General features: G+C 35.5%; 2 protein-coding genes across 5 annotated transcripts; one reads left to right on the top strand and one right to left on the bottom strand.

Moving 5' to 3' along the window:
* The first annotated feature begins 1,477 nt into the window (after positions 1 to 1,477).
* On the top strand, positions 1,478 to 7,172 carry LOC104897750 (protein STRICTOSIDINE SYNTHASE-LIKE 7). 3 transcript variants are annotated; one of them, XR_008969770.1, is made up of 6 exons: positions 1,489 to 2,787; positions 3,868 to 4,175; positions 4,492 to 4,624; positions 4,830 to 5,145; positions 5,771 to 5,879; positions 5,995 to 7,172. XR_008969770.1 is itself a non-coding variant. In XM_048645774.2 (4 exons), the coding sequence occupies exons 1-4, from the start codon at positions 2,320 to 2,322 to the stop codon at positions 5,088 to 5,090; spliced, it is 1,170 nt and encodes a 389-aa protein (XP_048501731.1). In that variant the 5' UTR covers positions 1,489 to 2,319; the 3' UTR covers positions 5,091 to 5,299. The 3 variants fall into 3 exon arrangements, 1 of the variants encoding a protein (XP_048501731.1); XR_007274940.2 differs by having other exon boundaries at positions 1,478 to 2,787; positions 5,771 to 5,997; XM_048645774.2 differs by lacking the exons at positions 5,771 to 5,879; positions 5,995 to 7,172 and having other exon boundaries at positions 4,830 to 5,299.
* Positions 5,826 to 18,594, bottom strand: LOC104897751 (isovalerate--CoA ligase CCL2). 2 transcript variants are annotated; one of them, XM_010684695.4, is made up of 3 exons: positions 17,946 to 18,594; positions 6,677 to 7,643; positions 5,826 to 6,467 (listed from the first exon to the last, which is right to left on the bottom strand). In XM_010684695.4, exons 1-3 carry the CDS (start codon positions 18,360 to 18,362, stop codon positions 5,956 to 5,958), a joined length of 1,896 nt encoding a protein of 631 aa, XP_010682997.2. In that variant the 5' UTR covers positions 18,363 to 18,594; the 3' UTR covers positions 5,826 to 5,955. The 2 variants fall into 2 exon arrangements, with proteins under 2 accessions (XP_010682997.2, XP_010682998.2); XM_010684696.4 differs by lacking the exon at positions 17,946 to 18,594 and adding an exon at positions 11,328 to 11,763.
* Positions 18,595 to 20,405: the final 1,811 nt, after the last annotated feature.

The raw sequence follows: 20,405 nt of genomic DNA, 5'->3' as shown, positions 1-20,405 counted from the left end.
AAAAAACCGAAACAGTATATTGACAAACCGTCAAAACACACGAAATCATGCAAAGAGCAACAAAAAACAGACGATCGTCGCGAGTCGCGATCAGTGTCGCGAGTCGCGAGCTGGGCAGCGTCGCGAGGTGCGACCCAGGTCGCGAGTCGCGACCAACCCCGTCTCTTCCCTGCTTGGCGAGCGCACAGCATCGCGAGGTACGACATAGGTCGCGAGTCGCGACCAGTCCACTGCCTACCTGCTTGTGCGAGCGTGAGTGCGAGGCCTGCTTTGTTTGCTTGTGCGAGCGAGATGCGAGGCCCATGCTCATGCTCTTGAAAGTATTGCTCTTCATTATATAGCATAATATTACATATATTGTTTCAAGTAACAACACCATTACCAAGTAAATTAACTTTATACTCTAAATCTCCAACATAAAACACATAAATAGGGGATGGTTATTTTTGGGTTTCTTTCCAAAAGGACTCGTACTAATTTTTCATGAACATCAACGTGGGGTTTCATATTCGCACCCAAAAAAAAATGAGATTCTTATAAGTAATACAATCAAGGTTCTTGTAAATTACTAGTTGCACTTTATGGAGAAAAGGTTGAGCAAAACACACAAAGAGAGGGTTTTTATAATAAGTTTTAATTTTTGACGGAAACACAAGTTTTAGAATATCTATATTGCATAAATTGTATATCCATCCTAATTAGCGGGTTCAACTAACAATTACCAACTACCAAGGCGCCGAGAAGAAGCCTTGGGAGGTCGTCGAGGCAGCACTGGCAGCCATGTAGGGTTGCGAAAAGAAAGAGCCAGCATAGTGCTGGAGCCCGGCGGCAACAGCGGTGACCTGTGCGGCGAGAGGCGATGCCGACGATGTGGTCGGGGCCGCATAAGAGACCGCCGGCAGTGGCTGTGTTGGGGCAGCGGAAGTCTGAGGCGTGAAAGCCATGGCCAGGGGAAAAAAAATGCCGATGAAAAAAAAAGGTTTCCTTTTTTTTTTGTTTTTTTTTTGTGTTTTTCTTTTAGAAAAACTTAGGCTCTTGATACCATGTATAATTGTGGGAAATAATTGTGTTAACCTATTGTAGGTTAACCTGACATTCAATATGTATAGTGTTTACATTACAGACCCATGACTATGAAAGTACTATTCTACTCTTTACAATATAATATTATCCCTTTACATATAATATTATCCAATAATACTAATTACTTTTTTCGTTTCATATTACTTGCTACACTTCTCAATTCACGGATTCTTAGGCAATTTTTTGAGAAGAGTAAGGTAGAGAATAAAAACTTAAGGGACCCATGTGAGAGGAGAGAGATATAGAGAGTTTATTGTCCAAAAATAAAATGTAGCAAGTAATGTGAAACTTCCCACAATAGAAGTATAGCGAATATTATGAAACAGAAGAAGTATTTTTGTTAAAATTGTATGGGCCGACGACATACAGTTAAGTCATAATTCATCATTGTGCCTCACGTTGCAGGCCACAGCAAATTCATATCCGGTTGACCCAGTCATGGGTAGCTCTACCAACTTTTTTTTTTTGGTGCGAAGCTCTACCAACATTCATCTTCAATAGAGTTTGTTGGAACGCAGAAGTGGCCCGCCCAAAAAAAGACAGGTTTTAGGCATGATTTTTTGGCCTACGATCGAGCCCGGCCTGATTTTTGCGTAAAAGGCAATCGAATTTTTTTGGGGACAGGGGAAGGTAGGTGGTGGAGGATGTAGCAGGTGGTAGGGGAATGAAGGTGGTGGTTGTGGATAAGTAATAAAAAAAAGAAAAAAGAAAAATTAGAAATACTCCTTCTGTTTTCTAAAAATCTTCTTCGTTTAAGTGCGTTTTCAAAAGATTTTCATCTTTTACTATATTTCTTATTTGGAATTTTTTTTCCCTTTTTACCCTCTCATGTCCCTATCATATGACCAACAATTATATCATTAATTCAATTTTACTCCCTTTCTCTTTCCTACTTTAACTCCTTTTTATATTTTAATTTATCTTAACCCCTTTCTCTCTCCTACTTTAAACACGTTACACTCCTGACAATTGGATTCCTCCTTGATATCGGTAAGAACAGTAATAAGGAAGATCTTTAGAAAACGGAGGGACTCGAGGAAGTATTTAGTAAAATCTGAACGATTTTATGTAATTTTGGGAGGATGTTTACTGGACCCTAAAGCCATTGTAGGCGCAATTTACCGTTGCATTTCAGCGGTTCACGTAATTTTCTCATCTACTTACCATTCACCAATCACCAGTTGCCTCTCTTGACTGCTCTGCTCTTCCGTTATCCAGCTTGACTTAGCCATTGCTATGGCCGACTCAAAAACACTTGCAGCAACAAGCAATCCAAAACCCATTAAAACCCTTCTTACATCCTTGATTTTCCAATTAAAAATATGGTTACTTCCTATATTACTAGCAGTAGTTGTGCTCTTATTCCAGGTTAACACCTTTGATCCTGCACCATTCCCTGTGCACGAGTTTACTAACCAAAGAGCAGCACCAATAATCGCTCCCAAAACCAACAGTCGTATCCTTTGGAAGTCGGAGTTCATTGGTTCAAGACAGCTTTTAGGGCCTGAAGATATAGCTTATGAGCCTAAATCAGGGATTATTTATACAGGGTGTGTAGATGGGTGGATTAAGCGAGTTAAGCTTGGTGACTCGGTTTCAGAATCGGTGGTTGAGGATTGGGTCAACACTGGTGGTCGACCTCTTGGTATTGCTATTGCTATTGCTAGTAGTGGAGATCAACTTATTGTTGCTGATGCTCATAAGGTATAACATTTTACTCACTCTCTTTTTCTTCAAAAATTATTAAACGAGACAGTCTAATTTTAATATAAAAATAGACTTAGTCACAGTGGTGCGTGGTATAACAAATTCTTCTTCGTTCATTGATTTTGGTATTGGGATGTTTAGTTTGCTGTTTTTTGTATAGAATTTTGGGTAATGTTAAACATTAAATACATATCTTTAAATGGAAACAGTTTAAGAATTCAAGACATATTTTCACATCAACTGAGGTAATAAATGTTTGATTCAATATTTTATTTCCATTTTAAGCACCTTATACATAGCCCATGTATATCATTTTCCTAGAATTTTTTTATACATTAGCTTGTATTTCATATTTTTATCATATTTATCTTCACATGGTAATTTACTTTGACATCATTTATGGCAATAACTACACCTAGGCCAATAGTTTGTGGTTCCGACTACTAACCAAAGTTGGTGGCGTTAGATGTACTCACGTTATAGTTTGTGGTGCTGAAGCCAATTTTGTCTACTACATAAAGTATAGCTAATGCTATTTGTTTGCTCATTTGAAGCTGCTGTTCTTGGTCAATTTCGAGCCATTCGAAATAACTAATGAACAAAAGAGATCTATTGTAAACCAATTGCCCTATAGCATCTGGTCTCTCTACTATAAGCTTGTATCTCTAATTTTGGTCACCGTGTATTAAAGATCAGTGATTCTCTACCTTGGTTGTAAATCTTTGTCTGACAATTAATATTTTTCAGAAGTAATTCATTTTTCATTATGAATCTCTAAACATCTGCTAATTCTCAAGGGTTGTGAAAGAGTTATATTGCTACGTGATGCATGTAACGCGTGTATACTTGTGTGAGAAATCTTCCGCACATAAAATGCATCCGCCAATATAAAGATATGCTCTTGTACCCATAAGAATTTTCTTTTATCCACCAGAGTTTGCTGCCAGAAAAATAGAACTTTATTCAAGTAGATATTCTTTGTTATATTGATCAATTATCAAATTACATTATAAGTACATTATAATACCAAGGGATTGGACTGATTACACTTAATTAAATGTGACATTTTTCTCACAGGGACTGCTGAAAATCACAAAGAACAAGGAAATACAGCTACTAACTGATGAAGCTGAAGGGCAGAAATTCAAGTTTACAGATGGTGTTGATATTGCTAAAGATGGCACTATTTATTTCACAGATGCTTCATACAAATATGGGTTCCAAGATTACTTACTTGATATCTTAGAAGCCAGACCTTATGGTAGACTTCTGAGTTTCGATCCGAATACTAAAGAAACCAAAGTTCTTCTTCATGATCTCTACTTCCCAAATGGAGTTGTCATCTCTCCTGATCAGAATTCTCTTATCTTTTGTGAAACACCTATGTAAGTTTAGAGTTTGCTCTTGAAAGAATAACAAATGATAGGTTGCAATGTTGCATGAGCTCGACCTGAAGTTACTGAAAGAAACCTTGTTCAAACTGACCTTAACTACTCAAGCACCTTGAATGCGACCTGAATTAACCCAAAGTTCATTATTTGTTAAAGTGTTACGTTTTACATGATATTCCATATGTTTTGAGCTTAATCCGAAATCAATCCAAACTTGACTCTGTGACCCTAATGTCGCGCCTCCTACTAGTATGATCATCAACTGGCTGGTATATATATATGTGATCTTAAGTTAGTCTCAATATTGCAGGAAGAGGTGCAGAACGTATTGGATCCGAGGTAACAGAAAGGGTGCAGTGGATTCATTTATTGATAATCTGCCTGGCTATCCAGACAATATCCATAGCGATGGGAAGACCAAATATTGGATTGCGATATCCTCTGTAAGCCTTCTGAATTTGCATACATCCTGAACTTATCTTATATGATGAAACTACTGAAAATATAGTGAGGAGAACATAAGCTTAGTTAATCACCTTTAGTACCAAACAAGCCTTTATATAATAGTTGAATCCGTATCACTTACAAATTACAATCAATGTGTGTTGGATAATAATTGATCTTCTCTTTGATTTGATGATTTTTCAGTCTCTTTCGCCATATCTAGAGCAAGCAAATAAATTTCGACTAGTACGTAAGGCCATGTCGATGGTTGACAGATACATTGGCCTTCACCATATACAGAGGAATGGTGGAATTTTGGGTGTAGATTTAGAAGGAAACGCAACATTGCACGTCTATGATCGGGCTATGTCGCTGATATCAAGCGGAATCCAAATTCAAGATCATCTATATATTGGTTCTTTGCACTATGCCCATATCATTCGCTTCAACTTGAGCTATTTATAACCACTTCTCCAGCTGAAGAAGTCATTGCATTGATCATCCAAATTGCATTCAATTTGTAAGCATCAACTTAATATTTGACATCTATTCCTCTCAAAATTTCCGATTAAATTTTTGTAAATATGTCAAGCATTTACCCCAATATGATTTTTTCTATATTGGATATATTGTATGTAACAATTTCAGTTATCCCAACTCACATAAAAATCAAAGATTTAACCTGTTTGTAAATTGCAGTGACTAAATATGTTGCATACCATACACCTATTGCATACAAGTTTTTTTGCATTTACTTTGGTCAATACATTCTGTAATACATATTCTTAACTATATTTGCTAAATGTTCTATGTAAAGATAGCTTCCTATTGGGTTTGTGAGCATGAATTCACAAATCATTTCAGCTTTTGGTGATACTTTCCTATTGTTATGGTGGTATTCAAAGTGTTAAACCGATACATGTTCATGGCGTGGTGGTACCTTGGATGTTTGTGGCTGTATGTGTTTTACAATGATCAAATGTATGTTGTAGTATACTACTATTAGATGGTTGGCATAGTTGGATGTGCCAAATTTGGTACCTCTCAAGGATTAATTATCCTTGAACAGAGTAGACACCAGTATCTTACTGTTATATGATTCCTTGTACCCTTAACTTACGAATTATTATTGTTCTTTTTGACAGAGATAGAAGATCATTGTCCTAAACTTCACAAATGGGACCAATCAGAAGCAAAAGGTCCATGAAAATGATTCAGAATGTAGGATTATATATTTTTGAAATTCTGATATCAGTAAGTTCTCTATTCTGCTACAACACAGGATATATATACTAATTACTATGTAACAGATTCTAGTTACACTCACATTCTAAAGACCTTTCTGAAATTCCTCTTTTCCTTGTGACAGGCATCCCATAGCCTTAGCCCTTTCTCTAAGAATAAACTTCTGCATCTTTCCAGTTGCTGTCTTTGGGATTTCCTCAAAGATGACGCTCTTAGGAGCCATGTAATGAGGCAAATGATCACGGCAAAACTTGATAATTTCCTGCTCGTTAGCTTCATAACCGTCTTTCAACTTGACAAATGCGCATGGTGTCTCACCCCAGTGATTATCTGGCCTTGCTACAACAGCAGCCTCTAGAATAGCTGGGTGACTGTAAAGCACAGTCTCGACCTCCACTGTACTTATATTCTCTCCACCAGAGATGATAACATCCTTCAACCGGTCCTTAATTTCTATGTAATTGTCAGGGTGTTTAACTGCAAGATCACCTGAATGAAACCACCCTCCTTTAAAAGCTTCCTTTGTTGCTTTTGAATCCTTCAAGTATCCACTCATCACCGTATTTCCTTTGAACATGATCTCCCCCATTGTTTTACCTATTCAAAACCACAGTTAAAGATTGTCAGTGTTCGACTTACGTACATTCTGTGTATTGTATACAACATGATTTTAGTCACCTGATATTACATAAAGCCAATTTCATGAAGGACTAGTTATATTGTAAGTCAGGATGACAGTGAGTAGATTCTGTTGTATACAATAGAACTGTAGTATATGTAATTAAAAAAATTGTAAATAACATTACCATCAACTGGTACACTTTCCATGGTGATGGGATCTCTGACATCCACCTCCTCCAACCCAAGGTGTTGTACACCTTGTCTAGCTTTGATCTTCGATTTCTCACCGGGAGGTAAAGAATCCCACTCAGGCTTCCAAACGCTATAAGTGGCTGGGCCATAAGTCTCGGTGAGTCCATACAGATGAGCAACTTCAAAGCCTAACTCTTCCATCTTGGACAATATCTGAGGTGGAGGAGGTGATCCTCCTGTAAGAATCCTCACCTTGTTCGATAAGGTCCTACGATCACCTACAGGGGAGTTCACAATCATGTTCAGAACAGTAGGAGCTGCACCCATGTGAGTCACATTGTGGTTTACAATGCTGTCAAATATGGCCTTTGGGGTGACCTTTCGAAGGCAAATATTCGTGCCCCCTTGAGCTGCCACACCCCAAGGAAGACACCACCCGTTGCAGTGGAACATGGGGACGGTCCAAAGGTAAGTTGGCATGGAACTCATTTCATGAAGCAAAAAGGTGGAGATCGCGTTGATGTATGCACCTCGGTGATTGTAGATAACTCCCTTGGGACGCGAGGTGGTGCCAGAGGTGTAGTTTACACTAATTGGATCCCATTCATCGCGGGGTAGTTTGGGCTCAAATTGGTCATCCCCATTGGCTAACAGACTCTCATATTCATAATCATACTTAGCATTTATAGGTTCATCAGTATAGGAATTTTCATCAGAATCTGTAATGAGGACAAGTAAGGGTGGTTTTCCTCCAGTTTTGGACAAGAGATGGAGGGCTTCTGAAGCAATGTTGAGTAATTGATGGTCTACAAATAAGACCTTAGCTTGGGAATGAGCAAGGAGGGTAGAAAGCATGGTCGAATCGAGGCGAGTGTTGAGAGCACATAGAATGGCGCCGGCCATTGGTACTGCAAAATGCAGCTCGTACATAGCAGGTACATTTGGAGCTAGTGTTGCAACCTGCTCACACAATGGATAAATGTTCAAACTAGTTATTACCGAGTATGGGCGATGGGATATATAATAACCACACTTACTAGCCTACTATTGTGCAGGACGTGTAAGCTAATCGATTGCAAAAGTATGATCAAGAAATTGTAGTTATATCTCTTGTTGTTTTGTGGTTGCTCATCTCGTAATAATTAGGAAATTTTGTTAATAAATATTACACTTTGGTCACTTTTTTGAAATAGATAACTAGTTTGTCTGAAATTTTATATAAATACCAACTTTCTGTCATTTCTTTTGGAATCACTATCACTTAATAAATTTTCGCAAAACCGTTAATTTTGTCCCTTAGTGGTATGCGAAATGCACTTCTTATCTTTCATTAATCTCCTCCTCCTCCACCACCACCACCACCACCATCAAAACTCACTACCTTGGCGATCCCCTTACTTCTTCTTCTAACCACCATTATGAGATGGTGGTGATTTCATAGTTGGTTAGTATTGTGTGGTGGGTCGATTTTTTGGTGGGTGGAGGTAGTTTTGTAATTGGTTAGGGTGGTGGATTGGGATGATTTTTGAGTGAGTGGAAGTGGTGGTGGTTTTGTAATGGGTTGTGGTTGTGGGTGGTGGTGGCGGCAACGGTGGCAAGCATGGTTGTTGCATGTGGTAGGGGAGGTAATCGTGGTGGAGGAAGGGTAAGATCATAATTTTACGTGCCACTAACAATGCAAAACTAACATTTTTTTCAAGATTACATTAAGTGGTAGTGATTCCAAAAAAAATAGCCAACCTTGGTATTTATATAAAATTTTAGACAAACTAGGTATTTATTTCAAAAAAAAGTGCCCAAAGTATGGTATTTATTGACATATTTTCCTAATAATTATAGTTCATCTCAACATTGAAAAGATTCATGACGTCATGTACTCCGTGATTCATTGAAGATTCTATTGTGCTCCCAGGAGTAGAGATGGCAGTGGATCCCAGACCCGGCCCGGATCCATGGACCCGAATTCGTTTTTCCAGGTCTGGATCCTAAAATTATGGACCCGTTGGATCCGGGTCGGATCCGGGTCCACTTGTTAGATCACGGATCCGGGTCAGGATCTGTACAATAAACCCGGACTCGGATCCGCAGATCCGTTTTAATAAAAGCTTTGCTAAAACCCTAGAAATAAAACCCCCCAAGTCCCCAGCCCATACCCTCTATTTCCGCCCCTTCTCTCTCTCTCTCCTCATCCTCTTTCCCTCCTCATCCTCTCTCTCTCTATCTCTCGCTCCTCATCCTCTCTCTCTCTCTATCCCTCGCTCCTCATCCTCTCTTTCTCACACAATCACAACGCTTCTCTCTCTCTCTCACAACAGAACGCTTCTCTCTCACACAGTCAGCCGCCACCAACAACCACCACCCACGGGCCACGTACAACCGCCACCAACAACCACCCACTCGCCAGCAAAAGACCCACGCTTCTCTCTCATCTACCGGAGGAAGCACAAGGAAGAATTGGTTGATTTTTGGTTTAGTTTCTCTAGTTTTTTGTTTGATTTATTTTTTATTTTCATATATATTTTCGTTCTCTTGTATTTTCATAACAATTTATTTTTTGGCTGATTTTCGTTTAGATCTAGTCATTATGTAATTTATTTCGATTTTAGGGTTTATGTTTCAATTTTCGTTTATCAGTGGATTTTCGTTTAATTTTTTGGTTCATTTTCGTTTATTTGTTGATTTTTGGGTTTATGTTGATATTTGTTTTGATTTTGCTGCTGTTTCAGTTTTGTTTTGAATTTGTTGTTCTTTCGATTTTGTTGCTGCAATTGTGAAGCATAATTTGAAATAATTTGTTGATTGCAATTTTGGTACCGTTTGTGTGAATTTGTTCATTTCAATTCTGTGATAAAGTTGGTAAATTGTTAAAAATCAAGTAGAATAGTAGGGATCCGTTTTGGACCCGGATCCGTAGGATCCGTCGGATCTGGATCTGGGTCCAACATTTTCAGACCTGCTGGATCCGGGTCGGATCTGGATCCAGCATATGAAAACGGGGCTGGATTCGTGTCCACCTGGACCCGGTCCAGATTTGACCCGTTGCCATCCCTACCCAGGCTCAGTAAATTTGTTCTGTTTTCAATAAATATATAAATGTTATATTTCAACAAATGTTCATTTAATTTATATTTTTCAGCAAAAAAAATATGTTCTATTTTTCGGAAAAATTGTTCTATTTTCAATAAGCAAATGTTCTATTTCAACAAATGTTTGTTCTAAGCTTATTTTTCAGCTAGAAAATCATGTTCTATTTGTCGCGAAAATTCTTCTATTTTCAATGAGTAAATGTTCTGTTTTAAAAAATATTCTTTTAAAACTTATTTTCCACCAAAAAAATATGTTTTATTTTCCCTGAATATATGTTCTACATTTGAGAAGCATATGTATTTAAGTTATTGAATTCTAGTAATGTTTCACTTCAACAATGTTCTACTTCAACAGTAAAATTTTCTTTTTCATAAATAAATTCTTGTAATGTTCCATTTCAACAATAAAATGTTCATTTTTATAAGTGAATATTTATAATGTTATACTTTAACAGTAAATTGTTTATTTTTCGTATTCATAAATGTTCTATTTTCGTATTATAGGCTCTCATTGTACTCCTAGGAGCACAATGCACCTATCAGTGATTCATTGATTTGTTATAACTTTACTACTTTAGTAGTAAGAGAATGGTTACCGCAAGTTACATGCGAGATGTGACATACTGCCTGACATGTCTCATTTCTGATTCAAGTGTATTCTCTGTTATGGAGTACATACCAAGTGAAGTAGAATTTTGCATTAGGAGTATAAAGTTATACCAAATAGAATCTAAACAAAACCAGCCTATAATTTTTATAAAAAATGGTAGTACTAATCTAAACGTCAAATTATTTTCATATTTATCAATACACATTTTATATTATCAATATCTTTAACTACATATCAGTAACAATTGTAAAAGTTTGATTTTCGTAATCTACATGATGAGACGAATCAAACAAGACCTTATATAACTATGTTTTTCCTTACCTATAACTAGTGCCAAAATTAGAATATAGAAGTCTTTTAAAGACCAAATTAAGAAAGTAACAAAGATATTTTTTATCCTCATTAAGTATTAAACTGCTGTAATATTTGTAAATATACAGTGTATTAATAATTACTTATAAAAAGAATTCAAGTTGAAAAATAGATCCTATACTTCCTTTTATTTCAATGCAAGATATTTCATAATGGCCAATTGTAACCCAGTTGTAGATATTAATAATATAATACGCCCTCCGTTTCCTAAAGATCTTCCCACTTACTGTTCCTACAGATACCAAGGAAAATCAAGTTGTGTGGGGCATGGTGTGAGTAAAGTAGGAGAGAAAAAGGGGTTAAGATAAATAAACAAATAAAAAGGGCTTAAAGTAAGAGAAAGAAAGGGAGTAAAATTGAATTAATAATGTAATGGTGGACCATATGATAGTGACATGAGAGGGTAGATAAAGAAATTTGTTTTGCCAAATAAGGAATAAAGCAAAAAAGGGAAAATCTTTTGGAAACACCCTTAAACGGAAAGAGGGAAGATCTTTAGGAAACGGAGGGAGTAATAGAGTATAATGGTAGTAATAAGTTAACAACCAATAAAATAAAGTGACACGCAAAACATACAAGATGGCCACGGGAGACGTGAAGGAAGGTGGCGAGAGCGGAAGCGAGTTTGAGGCAGCGGTGACGAGTCTCGCTCCAAGTATAGCGTAAGGAGCCGTAGACGACGGAGCTCCGATCAGGGAACACCTTGGCGGAGCGTTGAAGGAAGGTGATTGGTGTTAATGGAGTTGAGTTAGCCTCGCATTTGACCAAACCATCCACACTTGTCCATGACGCACCACCTTGATCTCCACAAGAGGAGCAAAATGCTCGTTTTGGTATTGGCCTTGGGATTAACAATTTATTTTGGGCACTCACAAACTCACGCGAGTACTTCAGTAACCGGTGAAAATATTGATGTTTCATTGACTTCAAAAAAAACAAAGATGAGTGGAGGAGTAGTATTTCTTTTTCTTTGCTTGTGTGGTGGAGAGAATGAGGTGTTGAAATTTTGAGATAGAGCCAAACAAGAAGCTACATTAAAAGATCAGGTTATTGTTTAATTTGGACATTGGAGTTACAATAGTTGTCTTATTATCCACTTGTCAAGTTACTAGTACATATTTATTTATTTTTGACAGGAAGTTACTATACTTTTATATTACTGGTTTTATTTTTTAGAAGTTGCATGTGATGTGTATAAGTAATTAACAATTTTGTTCTGAATATGATGGATTGTCCAATGAATGCTATAATATGAGATTTGAGATTGCAAGGCGATATCCATAATGATTTAATAACCAAAAATTTATTATGTAGCATTATCTGAGCACTACTTGGAATCTTTATTTATTTATTTATTTGTTTGAAGGGATACTTGGAACCTTTATTATTGATATTGTTAGAGCATCTATATAAACTTCATAATTTGATTAACATAGCTAAACTAACTTAATACCAAACAATTTAAGGAATTTTTTTAAAAAAAAACTACCTTTGAAAACAATTTTTTTTAAAGAAAACTACCTTTTATAGCAATATTCTTAGATTGATAGTTAAAACTAGCATTGACCATCACGTGTTACTCATATGAACATGTTACTAGAAGTTTATTCCCTCCCAAATGAGCTACTACTTCGTCGGAGCACAACTTTCCTCCCACCCGAATAATCTACGACCTCATCATAGCACAATTACAGTCCCTTTGAGTTTGCTAAAGTGCTGACGTGGTTTTCACGTGATTATCAAACATCATTTGAACTGTCAAATTTAACTAAAATCTTCAAGTGAAAAAATATTACTCATGAACAAATGCACATCACAAACATTGTTTAATTGATTAGTACTGCAATTAGTTAATAAAATACAAAAAACTGAAATTTATTAACAATGCAAAATAAAAGAAGAATTAGAATAAGGTTAAACTATTAGAATGGGAGGTCTAATAATTTTAGAAAAAATTGTCAGAAACCACCTTTTATAATCACTTTTTTGTGAGAAACCACCTTTTAAAAAAAATTGGTTAATTAGCCACCTTTTTTGTTCTTTTTTTTGTTGGAAGCCACAGCAATAACTTACTTTAATCCGGCATTGACTTCGATTTTCGGGGGTTGACCATCAGATTTTCGCCATTCTTCCCCCTTTATCTTTCTCCCCCCCCCCCCCCCCCCCCCCTCCTCCCCCCTCCCCCCTCGCATCTCCGGCAACCCACCCTCCCCCTCGCATCCCCGGCAACCCCTCCCTCTCGCATCCCTCGGCAACCCCCCTCCTCCCGCAACTCGCCGGCAAACACCCCCCACGACCATCCCCACCCTCCCAGCCCTAAGCACATCTCCTCCCTCGCATCCCCGGACATCTCAGGTGGAAGAAATGGCGAAAATATAAAAAAAAAAACGAAAATCTGATGGTCAACGCCGGAAAATCAAGGTCAACGTCAGATTCCGAGAAGTGGTGGCTTCCAACAAAAAAAAGAACCAAAAAGGTGGCTAATTAACCAAATTTTTTTAAAAGGTGGTTTCTCACAAAAAAGTGATTATAAAAGGTGCTTTCTGATAAATTTAACATAGAATTCAACAAATTCAAGCCTAGATTTTCCTAACAAGCCCATTTTACTTCACTCTAACCTATATCACTGTCCCTAGACATTTCTGACCAGCCTAATCGTCCCTTCTTTTTCGATCTCCTTTCTTTGTTTCTCTTTGAATCTCGAACTAAAGCAGACAATTACAAAAAAAATAACTTGGCAGTCTTAATTATCAAATAGATTACATTAGTCATTAGATTGATTGAATGTGATTGCTGAATGGATTAAGTTAGTCACTAAATAAATAAATTAAATGGGTCACTATATTCAGAAAGGTGGTTCATTCTTCTTAATATTATTGCGCTTGGAACGTTGCCTAATCTATACAAATATATTAAAAGGTGTGCATAAACAAGAAACTGTACCATCTGGCGCTCTCCCTAGGGGGTTTTAGTTAATGTAGTTACATGTCAATAATTTTTTTTAGAAATTGTTTAGTATAGGGTTTGATCTTGAGACCTCAAGTACATATACTAAAGTCTTAACCACTAGGCTAAGTTGTATTTAGTGTTATTATCATAAAGTATTATATTAATAAATGAATTTTTTTCTTACCTGGGGCATAACCCGGACCTAATAACTAGTTTTAGATTAAAAGTAGGCATTCTTTTACAGAATCAACGGTAAAATAAGAGACTAGGTTTATTGCGTTTCAAATAATAAAGATAATTAAGAAGAATGGGATAAATAATACAACATTTACGATAAATAAAATAAGAGTACTCTTACGGCCTGTTTGGTAGTTGGTCATAAATGGTGGTAATGGGAATAAATTTGTTTGTAAATTTGTGAAAAATATCATTGTCCATTCCCATAGTAATGCTAATTTATCCTAAAGTGTCCACTTTTCTTCTTGAATTTTCATTCCCATCCAATACCACGTACATGGTAATGAGTTGTAATGAAAATTGCTTCCCCTTGGAGACAAAAACACAAGTTTAGGGGTGAGATTATTGTTTGCCCATGGAGAAAAAATGTCTCCCCATTGAGATTTTAAGGGTGCTTTCCTAATAAAATTACACTTAAAATTCATTCTCATTACCACAATTTATTTTTTTTTTGAAAGAGAAATTTCATTAATTGAAGGCCAAACGGCATCTACAATAGATATTAAAGAAAAACAAGATACAATTAAACAAGGTTAAATCAAATTCGTCTTCGAAGAAACTATAATGAACCAGATCGAGCAATACAGCGCAGCCCCCTTGTATTTGCTGAATCAAACAGCTATTGATGGGAAGTCTATCATTCTGACATAGTTTGGGAAGAGCCTTCTTGATCGAGCCATGTTAACCGCATCCGAGATTCCAATACCTTCATGTTGAGATTTGAACTTCAACCAACAAGAACAATTTCTCATACCTAAAAACAAAACAACCACACTCACAACTCCCATAGAGGAGAAGGAGATCTCCACAACAAAGACTAAAAACCCATAACAGGGTTTGAAGAAATCTCATAAAGAGATACTGATTTATTCAACAAAACAAGAAAATAAACTAAAAACTGAAAATAAAAGGAAAAAGGGGGCTTACCATGGATGAAATCATCCATGGCAGCCCCTAACTGATGAAGAAGAAGTAGGGGAGGCTAGGGTTTTAGAGAGAAAAAAGAAAGAGGGAGGCTAGGGTTTTTATTTCTTTACGAGTATTTTCCTAAATCTATATCCAAATTAACTTAATGTGGAGCACCACAATTTATTAACGACTACCAAACGAGCCGTTAATTGAAAAACTACTTCAACTGCCGAAAAGGTGAAGAACAAAAACATAAAAATAAAAGGGAAGTGGAAGCCGGGAATTGGTTTATTGACTCAAGGCTATGCTCTCATCACTATAAATATGATGATCTGGTCTGAATTTAGTAAGGGGTTGATCACCTTATTTCAGCATTCAAACTATCCTATTAGGAGTGAGCAAAAATTTCGGGTACCCGGACCCGGCATGGACCCGCCGGATCCGAATCCGGTCCCAGTCCAACTGGGTCCGGGTCCAAAAAAAATGGACCCAATTGCATCCGGTTCCAATTCTGGGTAGAATTTTGTCCCCTATTCCTACATACATAGTTTTGCACATATATAGTTCCGAACTTCCGATCCTACCAATGATAGGTTTGGGCAAATTTGTACTTTAGTCCGTCTATATATTTTTGCGCAACTATACTTAGTTTTTTGAGTTGACCTAGCCCATATATGCCGACTAATAATCGTACTCCATCAGTTTCATAAAAATGGCTACACTTTTTGGACTCTATTCATTGTCACCATTTTGACTTCTTTTATGCTTTATACATAAGGAAGCATATAATCATATAAAATTTTATTTAATTTCGTCTTGATATAAATTTTCAAATATAATTTTTTATAATCTTCACGAATATATAGTTAGAGATATTACTATTCATAGTTACAACAACAAGCATGAAAATTCAAAATGGGTATATATCTGTGGAAGGGAGGGATTATATCAGATCAAACATATTTCAAAAGAGATCAATTAATAAGATCGTTCATTAACCCATATATATCAGATAGTCAAGCATGATAAATTCTAATCTTAATAACAAAATCAAACTTGTCTTCACTTTTCAAAATGTTGAACATTCTTTTTCATGCTTGATCACTAATTTGTACTTTTGTGATTGGAGTTTAATTTTTCACATAATGTAAATGATTTAGACAAAAAAAGACATCAAAAGTCAAAACCAAGAACAATCTCAAATTGAATACCATTCATATCACTTACTTCGGTTTTTCGTTTTCTGATCTACTAATCTTTCAGTAATTTTATAAAATTCGACTGGTATATCTACTAACATGAAGTACATATAATATATCATTAGGTGGGTTTTTTTTGGAAAATTTGTTAAAAAAAATTCACAGTTCAATATTGCCAAAAAAAAACTTCTAAATCATTTTTTGAAAAGAAAAACCACAAATTTTTCCTTCCAAAAAAAACCACAAACTTAACTTTCTTTGTAAGATGCAATCTTTTTTCATTTTTCGGTGTGCTTTTTAATTAAGATGCATATGGGTAGTGCTTCAATTAATGGATATGGAGAGTTAGGAAGATAGAAGGGTCACTCCTATGCATCTCAAAAAGCATATTGAAAAATGAGAAAAAATTTCATCTTGCAAATAAAATTATGTTTGTGGTTTTTTGTTTCAAAGAATGCTTCGCAAAATTGAACATTTTAAATGAGTATTTTTTGGCAAATTTTCCATTTTTATAAAATTTTAAGATTAGGCGAAATTTTACGAAATTCATTTATGTACTTTCAAACACATATTGTTTTTATTATGTATCTGAATATATCAATAGTCAAAAGTATACATCAAAGAATGTTGTATGAAACTAGGGCTGGCAGTCTCTGACACGACACGAATCCGACATGAAGTTACCGTAAGAAATACGAACCCGGCACAAACACAAATACTGTTATTTATTACTTGAAATCTTGTGAATGGCATAAGGCTGACATTGAATGCACATATCTCTCAATCTATAAATGGTTTTGATGTGATTCAAATTGGAGGTGATAGCTTGCTCAAAGAGCTTTCCAACGATAGGTCATATGCCCAATTTCGCTGAAAAACGAGAAACTTATGGCTGTTTTACGAATAACTAACGAAATTGTTTCGTCTCGCGATCAGGCGGTGCGCCGATTTGTGCGCTACGCGCGTTTTTCGGCATTTTTCGTTTTTGAGTTATCTTTTAGGATTTGTACTAGGTTCCTTATGTTATAAAAGGGCTTCCTGGTGTTCATTATTATTAGGGCCGGATTTGAGGGTAGGCAACAAGTGCAGTGGCCTAGGGCCCATCAGCCAAAGAGGCCCAAACCAAAAAATAATCTACCTATAAGCTACGTGATAACTGATACTTAAGTGTTGCAAAAAAAAAAAATGATACTTGAGCTAGGTGATAACTCATTTCGTCCTATTTCCAAATTTCCATGGCCTTTCATTTCCATCTAGTACTTTTCTCCAAATCTCATTCAATTCTTCCCATATTCCAATTGATTTCACCATTATTTCTCATGGAAAATATCAAATGCTTCCCCAAAAAAATTAGAATTATTTTAGATAGGGGCCATTTTTTTTATTTTGCCTAGGGTCCATAAAATGTCAGGAACGACACTGATTATTATTGACACCACTTATGTAACACTTTTAGCCTATAGAATTTAGGACTCCTTGTATTGTTCTCTCTGATTTTCTCCATTATATTAAAGAAGCTCTAATCCCCCACCTGTGAACGTAGGTCAAATTTGACTGAACCACGTAAATCCTTGTGTTCTTTGTTTGTTCATCTTTATTGTCTTCTCACCTTTATTATTTCATTGATTTTCTGTTCTGCATTAATCAAACTACAACATCCTATTTCCTAACAAATACAAATCACACGAAGTCAACCCTTAATTACATTTATCATATTATGCAACTATTTTACTTTTTATATCATTTTTGATACATTTGGAGACCAGACCAAAATCGTCACAATTCACAAAACCAAACACGAACACGACCCACTGACACGAATTGCCAGCCCTATATGAAACCTTGAATAAACAGAAAGAGTACGTAATATACATATTGCTTTATAGGGAATAAAACTTACGAGATGGCCAGGGGAAACGTCCAGGAGACTGCTGAGAACTGAAGCGAGCTTAAGACAGCGCACACGAGTCTCACTCCAAGTGTAGCGTAAGGAGCCATATACGACGGATGTTTGATCGGAGAACACCTCGGCGGAACGTCGAAGGAAGGTGATTGGTGTCAAGGGTGTATAGTTGGCCGTGCATTTCACCATGCCATCCATACTTGTTATGCCATCTCCACCTCCACAAGATGATGAGCACAATACTAATGCTGGTTGTGATCTTGGTCTAAGGCTTAATAGTGAAATTTTTTGGCCACTCATACTCAAACTCATCATAATCTCACTCTTTTTATTATTAGTATTATAGCTTGACTTCAATAAGAAATCATAGTATTGATGTTTTATCGAGGGTGAAAAAGAAATTTGAAGTGCCATTTTTTAAAAAAGAGCCAAAGAGGAAACTGGTTGTAAATGATCAAGCAATATAAATATGTCAAAACTCTTACCAACAACCCACTCCTCATTGATGATAATGTTATTAGTTTTTTATTGCACGCATTATTGGCTTTAGAGTGATGAAGAATTGATGATTATATGTGATATCAGAAACTTTTTTATAGCACGTAGTGTATAACCCAATATCTTATTGTATGTTTACCTTAAGAATAATATCTTATGACATATCTTTCGACACGCTTGTTAATACATATTTTTAAACATTAATAATTCTAATTCTCTATAAGTAAAAGTTATAAAGTTTACTATTCTGAAAGTATATGTCGAGATAAAACAAATAAGATCGTACATGACTGTATTTTTTTTTGGTAAAATTGCTTAATTGCAAGTATTGGTAGATCCGTCATCCCACAAGGTTCACTCTTAACTATGCATAAGTACATAGTAAAGTTGTTTAAATGTGTGAATAAAAATTGGTTAGTGGATAGAGAAAAAAGCAAAAAAGCAAAAAAGCAAAAAAAAAAAAAAAAAAAAAAAAAAAAAAAAAAAAGTACCTCAAGAAGATTGAAGAAGTTTGGCTAAAAACTTAAAATGATAATGTAAAAGTTTACTAATGTTCTTGTGGACAAACGAAAGGTGCTGTAAAGTGTACCTGTCAACTTTCTAAATGAATTATATGTATACTGAACCACATGTACGTTACGTATTCTGATTGATCAAATATTGGATAGGAAAGCCACCTACGAAACTATGAATATGATAGTTCTCAATTCTCATATCAGTCCCTATAAGTAAACACATATACATGTGGTGTGGCCTATGTAACCAAAATATGGCAAAAAGCACTTGAATTTTCTTAAAATGTAAGTTGCTGAATACTATTATACTTAGTATTATAAGTTTATGGCTATTTTTTCTTCTACTTTTTTGACTTTTTTTATATAATATTTGTGTATTTTACTTTGATCATTTATTATGACTTATCATGTTATAATAATAATAATAATAATAATAATAATAATCATATTAATTTATCTTAATAAATAGTTTCAACATCAGAACTTTTATAATGTTAACTTCTATACTATAATAATTAAAAGGATTATTTGACTTTAACTAATTTATAAATTTGGCTTTTTAAAAATAAAAACATCTCTTACACTGAATATTTTTCTTTAAAATAACCTCCTATATAACTCTTTTTATATTAGATTACCATGAAATGAGGATTTTATTTGTACGATAAGTGTGTGACAATTGACAATTTCTTCAACGAATATGTTAAGTGATGTCAATTAAAACAAATCATCTATCCTAATTCCTATGTGACAGAATGCATATATAAGTTGCATGATAATTGTGAGCAAGACATCCACGATTGCATTACCTTGACACCTGTCAAGCATAACCTTTTTAGAGGGTGTTTGGTATGAAAGCTTTTGATGTAGGAAACGGATTCAAATAAGCGTTTTCATTTCTAATTGTTTGGTATGAGTGTTAAGTCTCAAATACCGTTTCCGGAGGGAAACATAATCCCCCCATTTGTTACCCTTATCAAACTAGTGGAAACAAATCACGTTTCCTTCCTCAATCATAAACCTCTCAATTGTTTTCATTCCACTAGGATACCAAACAACTATTGAAGGTAACGATTATTATTTCCATTTCTCCTCCTTATCAAAATCATTTCCATTCCGTTTCCATTAATCTTACCAAACACCCCCTACAATTTACCATGAGCGGTAAAATGTATAGACAGTATGGTATATATATATTTTGATCTATATGAACCATAAAAACAGTACAAAGTATACATATATATATCATTGTCCTATATAAATAACTTTTTGTTAAGAAAATTATGCCTCATGCTTCTTTATTACATTTTCTATATACCATACTACCACTTCTTCAATTATGTTATGTGAGCGAGACAATGATTTTAGACTATGAAGATTAATTTTAAATAAATAGGATTATTGTGTAAAAACCAACTCAACCAAAAACTTAAACGGATGATTG

The sequence above is a fragment of the Beta vulgaris genome, chromosome 6, assembly GCF_026745355.1.
Source record: "Beta vulgaris subsp. vulgaris cultivar EL10 chromosome 6, EL10.2, whole genome shotgun sequence".
Classification (NCBI taxonomy): Eukaryota; Viridiplantae; Streptophyta; class Magnoliopsida; order Caryophyllales; family Amaranthaceae; genus Beta; species Beta vulgaris.
This window is presented reverse-complemented; position numbering and strand designations above follow the sequence as displayed.

Excerpts from the sequence above, each read along its gene's own strand:
- LOC104897751 (XM_010684695.4), bottom strand. The coding sequence starts at position 18,362 with ATGGCACTTCAAATTTCTTTTTCACCCTCGATAAAACATCAATACTAT. Across the intron at positions 7,644-17,945 it reads ACGTTTCCCCTGGCCATCTC|GTTGCAACACTAGCTCCAAA; the intron begins GTAAGTTTTATT and ends TTGTGTGAGCAG. Across the intron at positions 6,468-6,676 it reads GGAAAGTGTACCAGTTGATG|GTAAAACAATGGGGGAGATC; the intron begins GTAATGTTATTT and ends GGTTTTGAATAG.
- LOC104897750 (XM_048645774.2), top strand. The coding sequence starts at position 2,320 with ATGGCCGACTCAAAAACACTTGCAGCAACAAGCAATCCAAAACCCATT. Across the intron at positions 4,176-4,491 it reads ATCTTTTGTGAAACACCTAT|GAAGAGGTGCAGAACGTATT; the intron begins GTAAGTTTAGAG and ends TCAATATTGCAG. Across the intron at positions 4,625-4,829 it reads ATTGGATTGCGATATCCTCT|TCTCTTTCGCCATATCTAGA; the intron begins GTAAGCCTTCTG and ends ATGATTTTTCAG.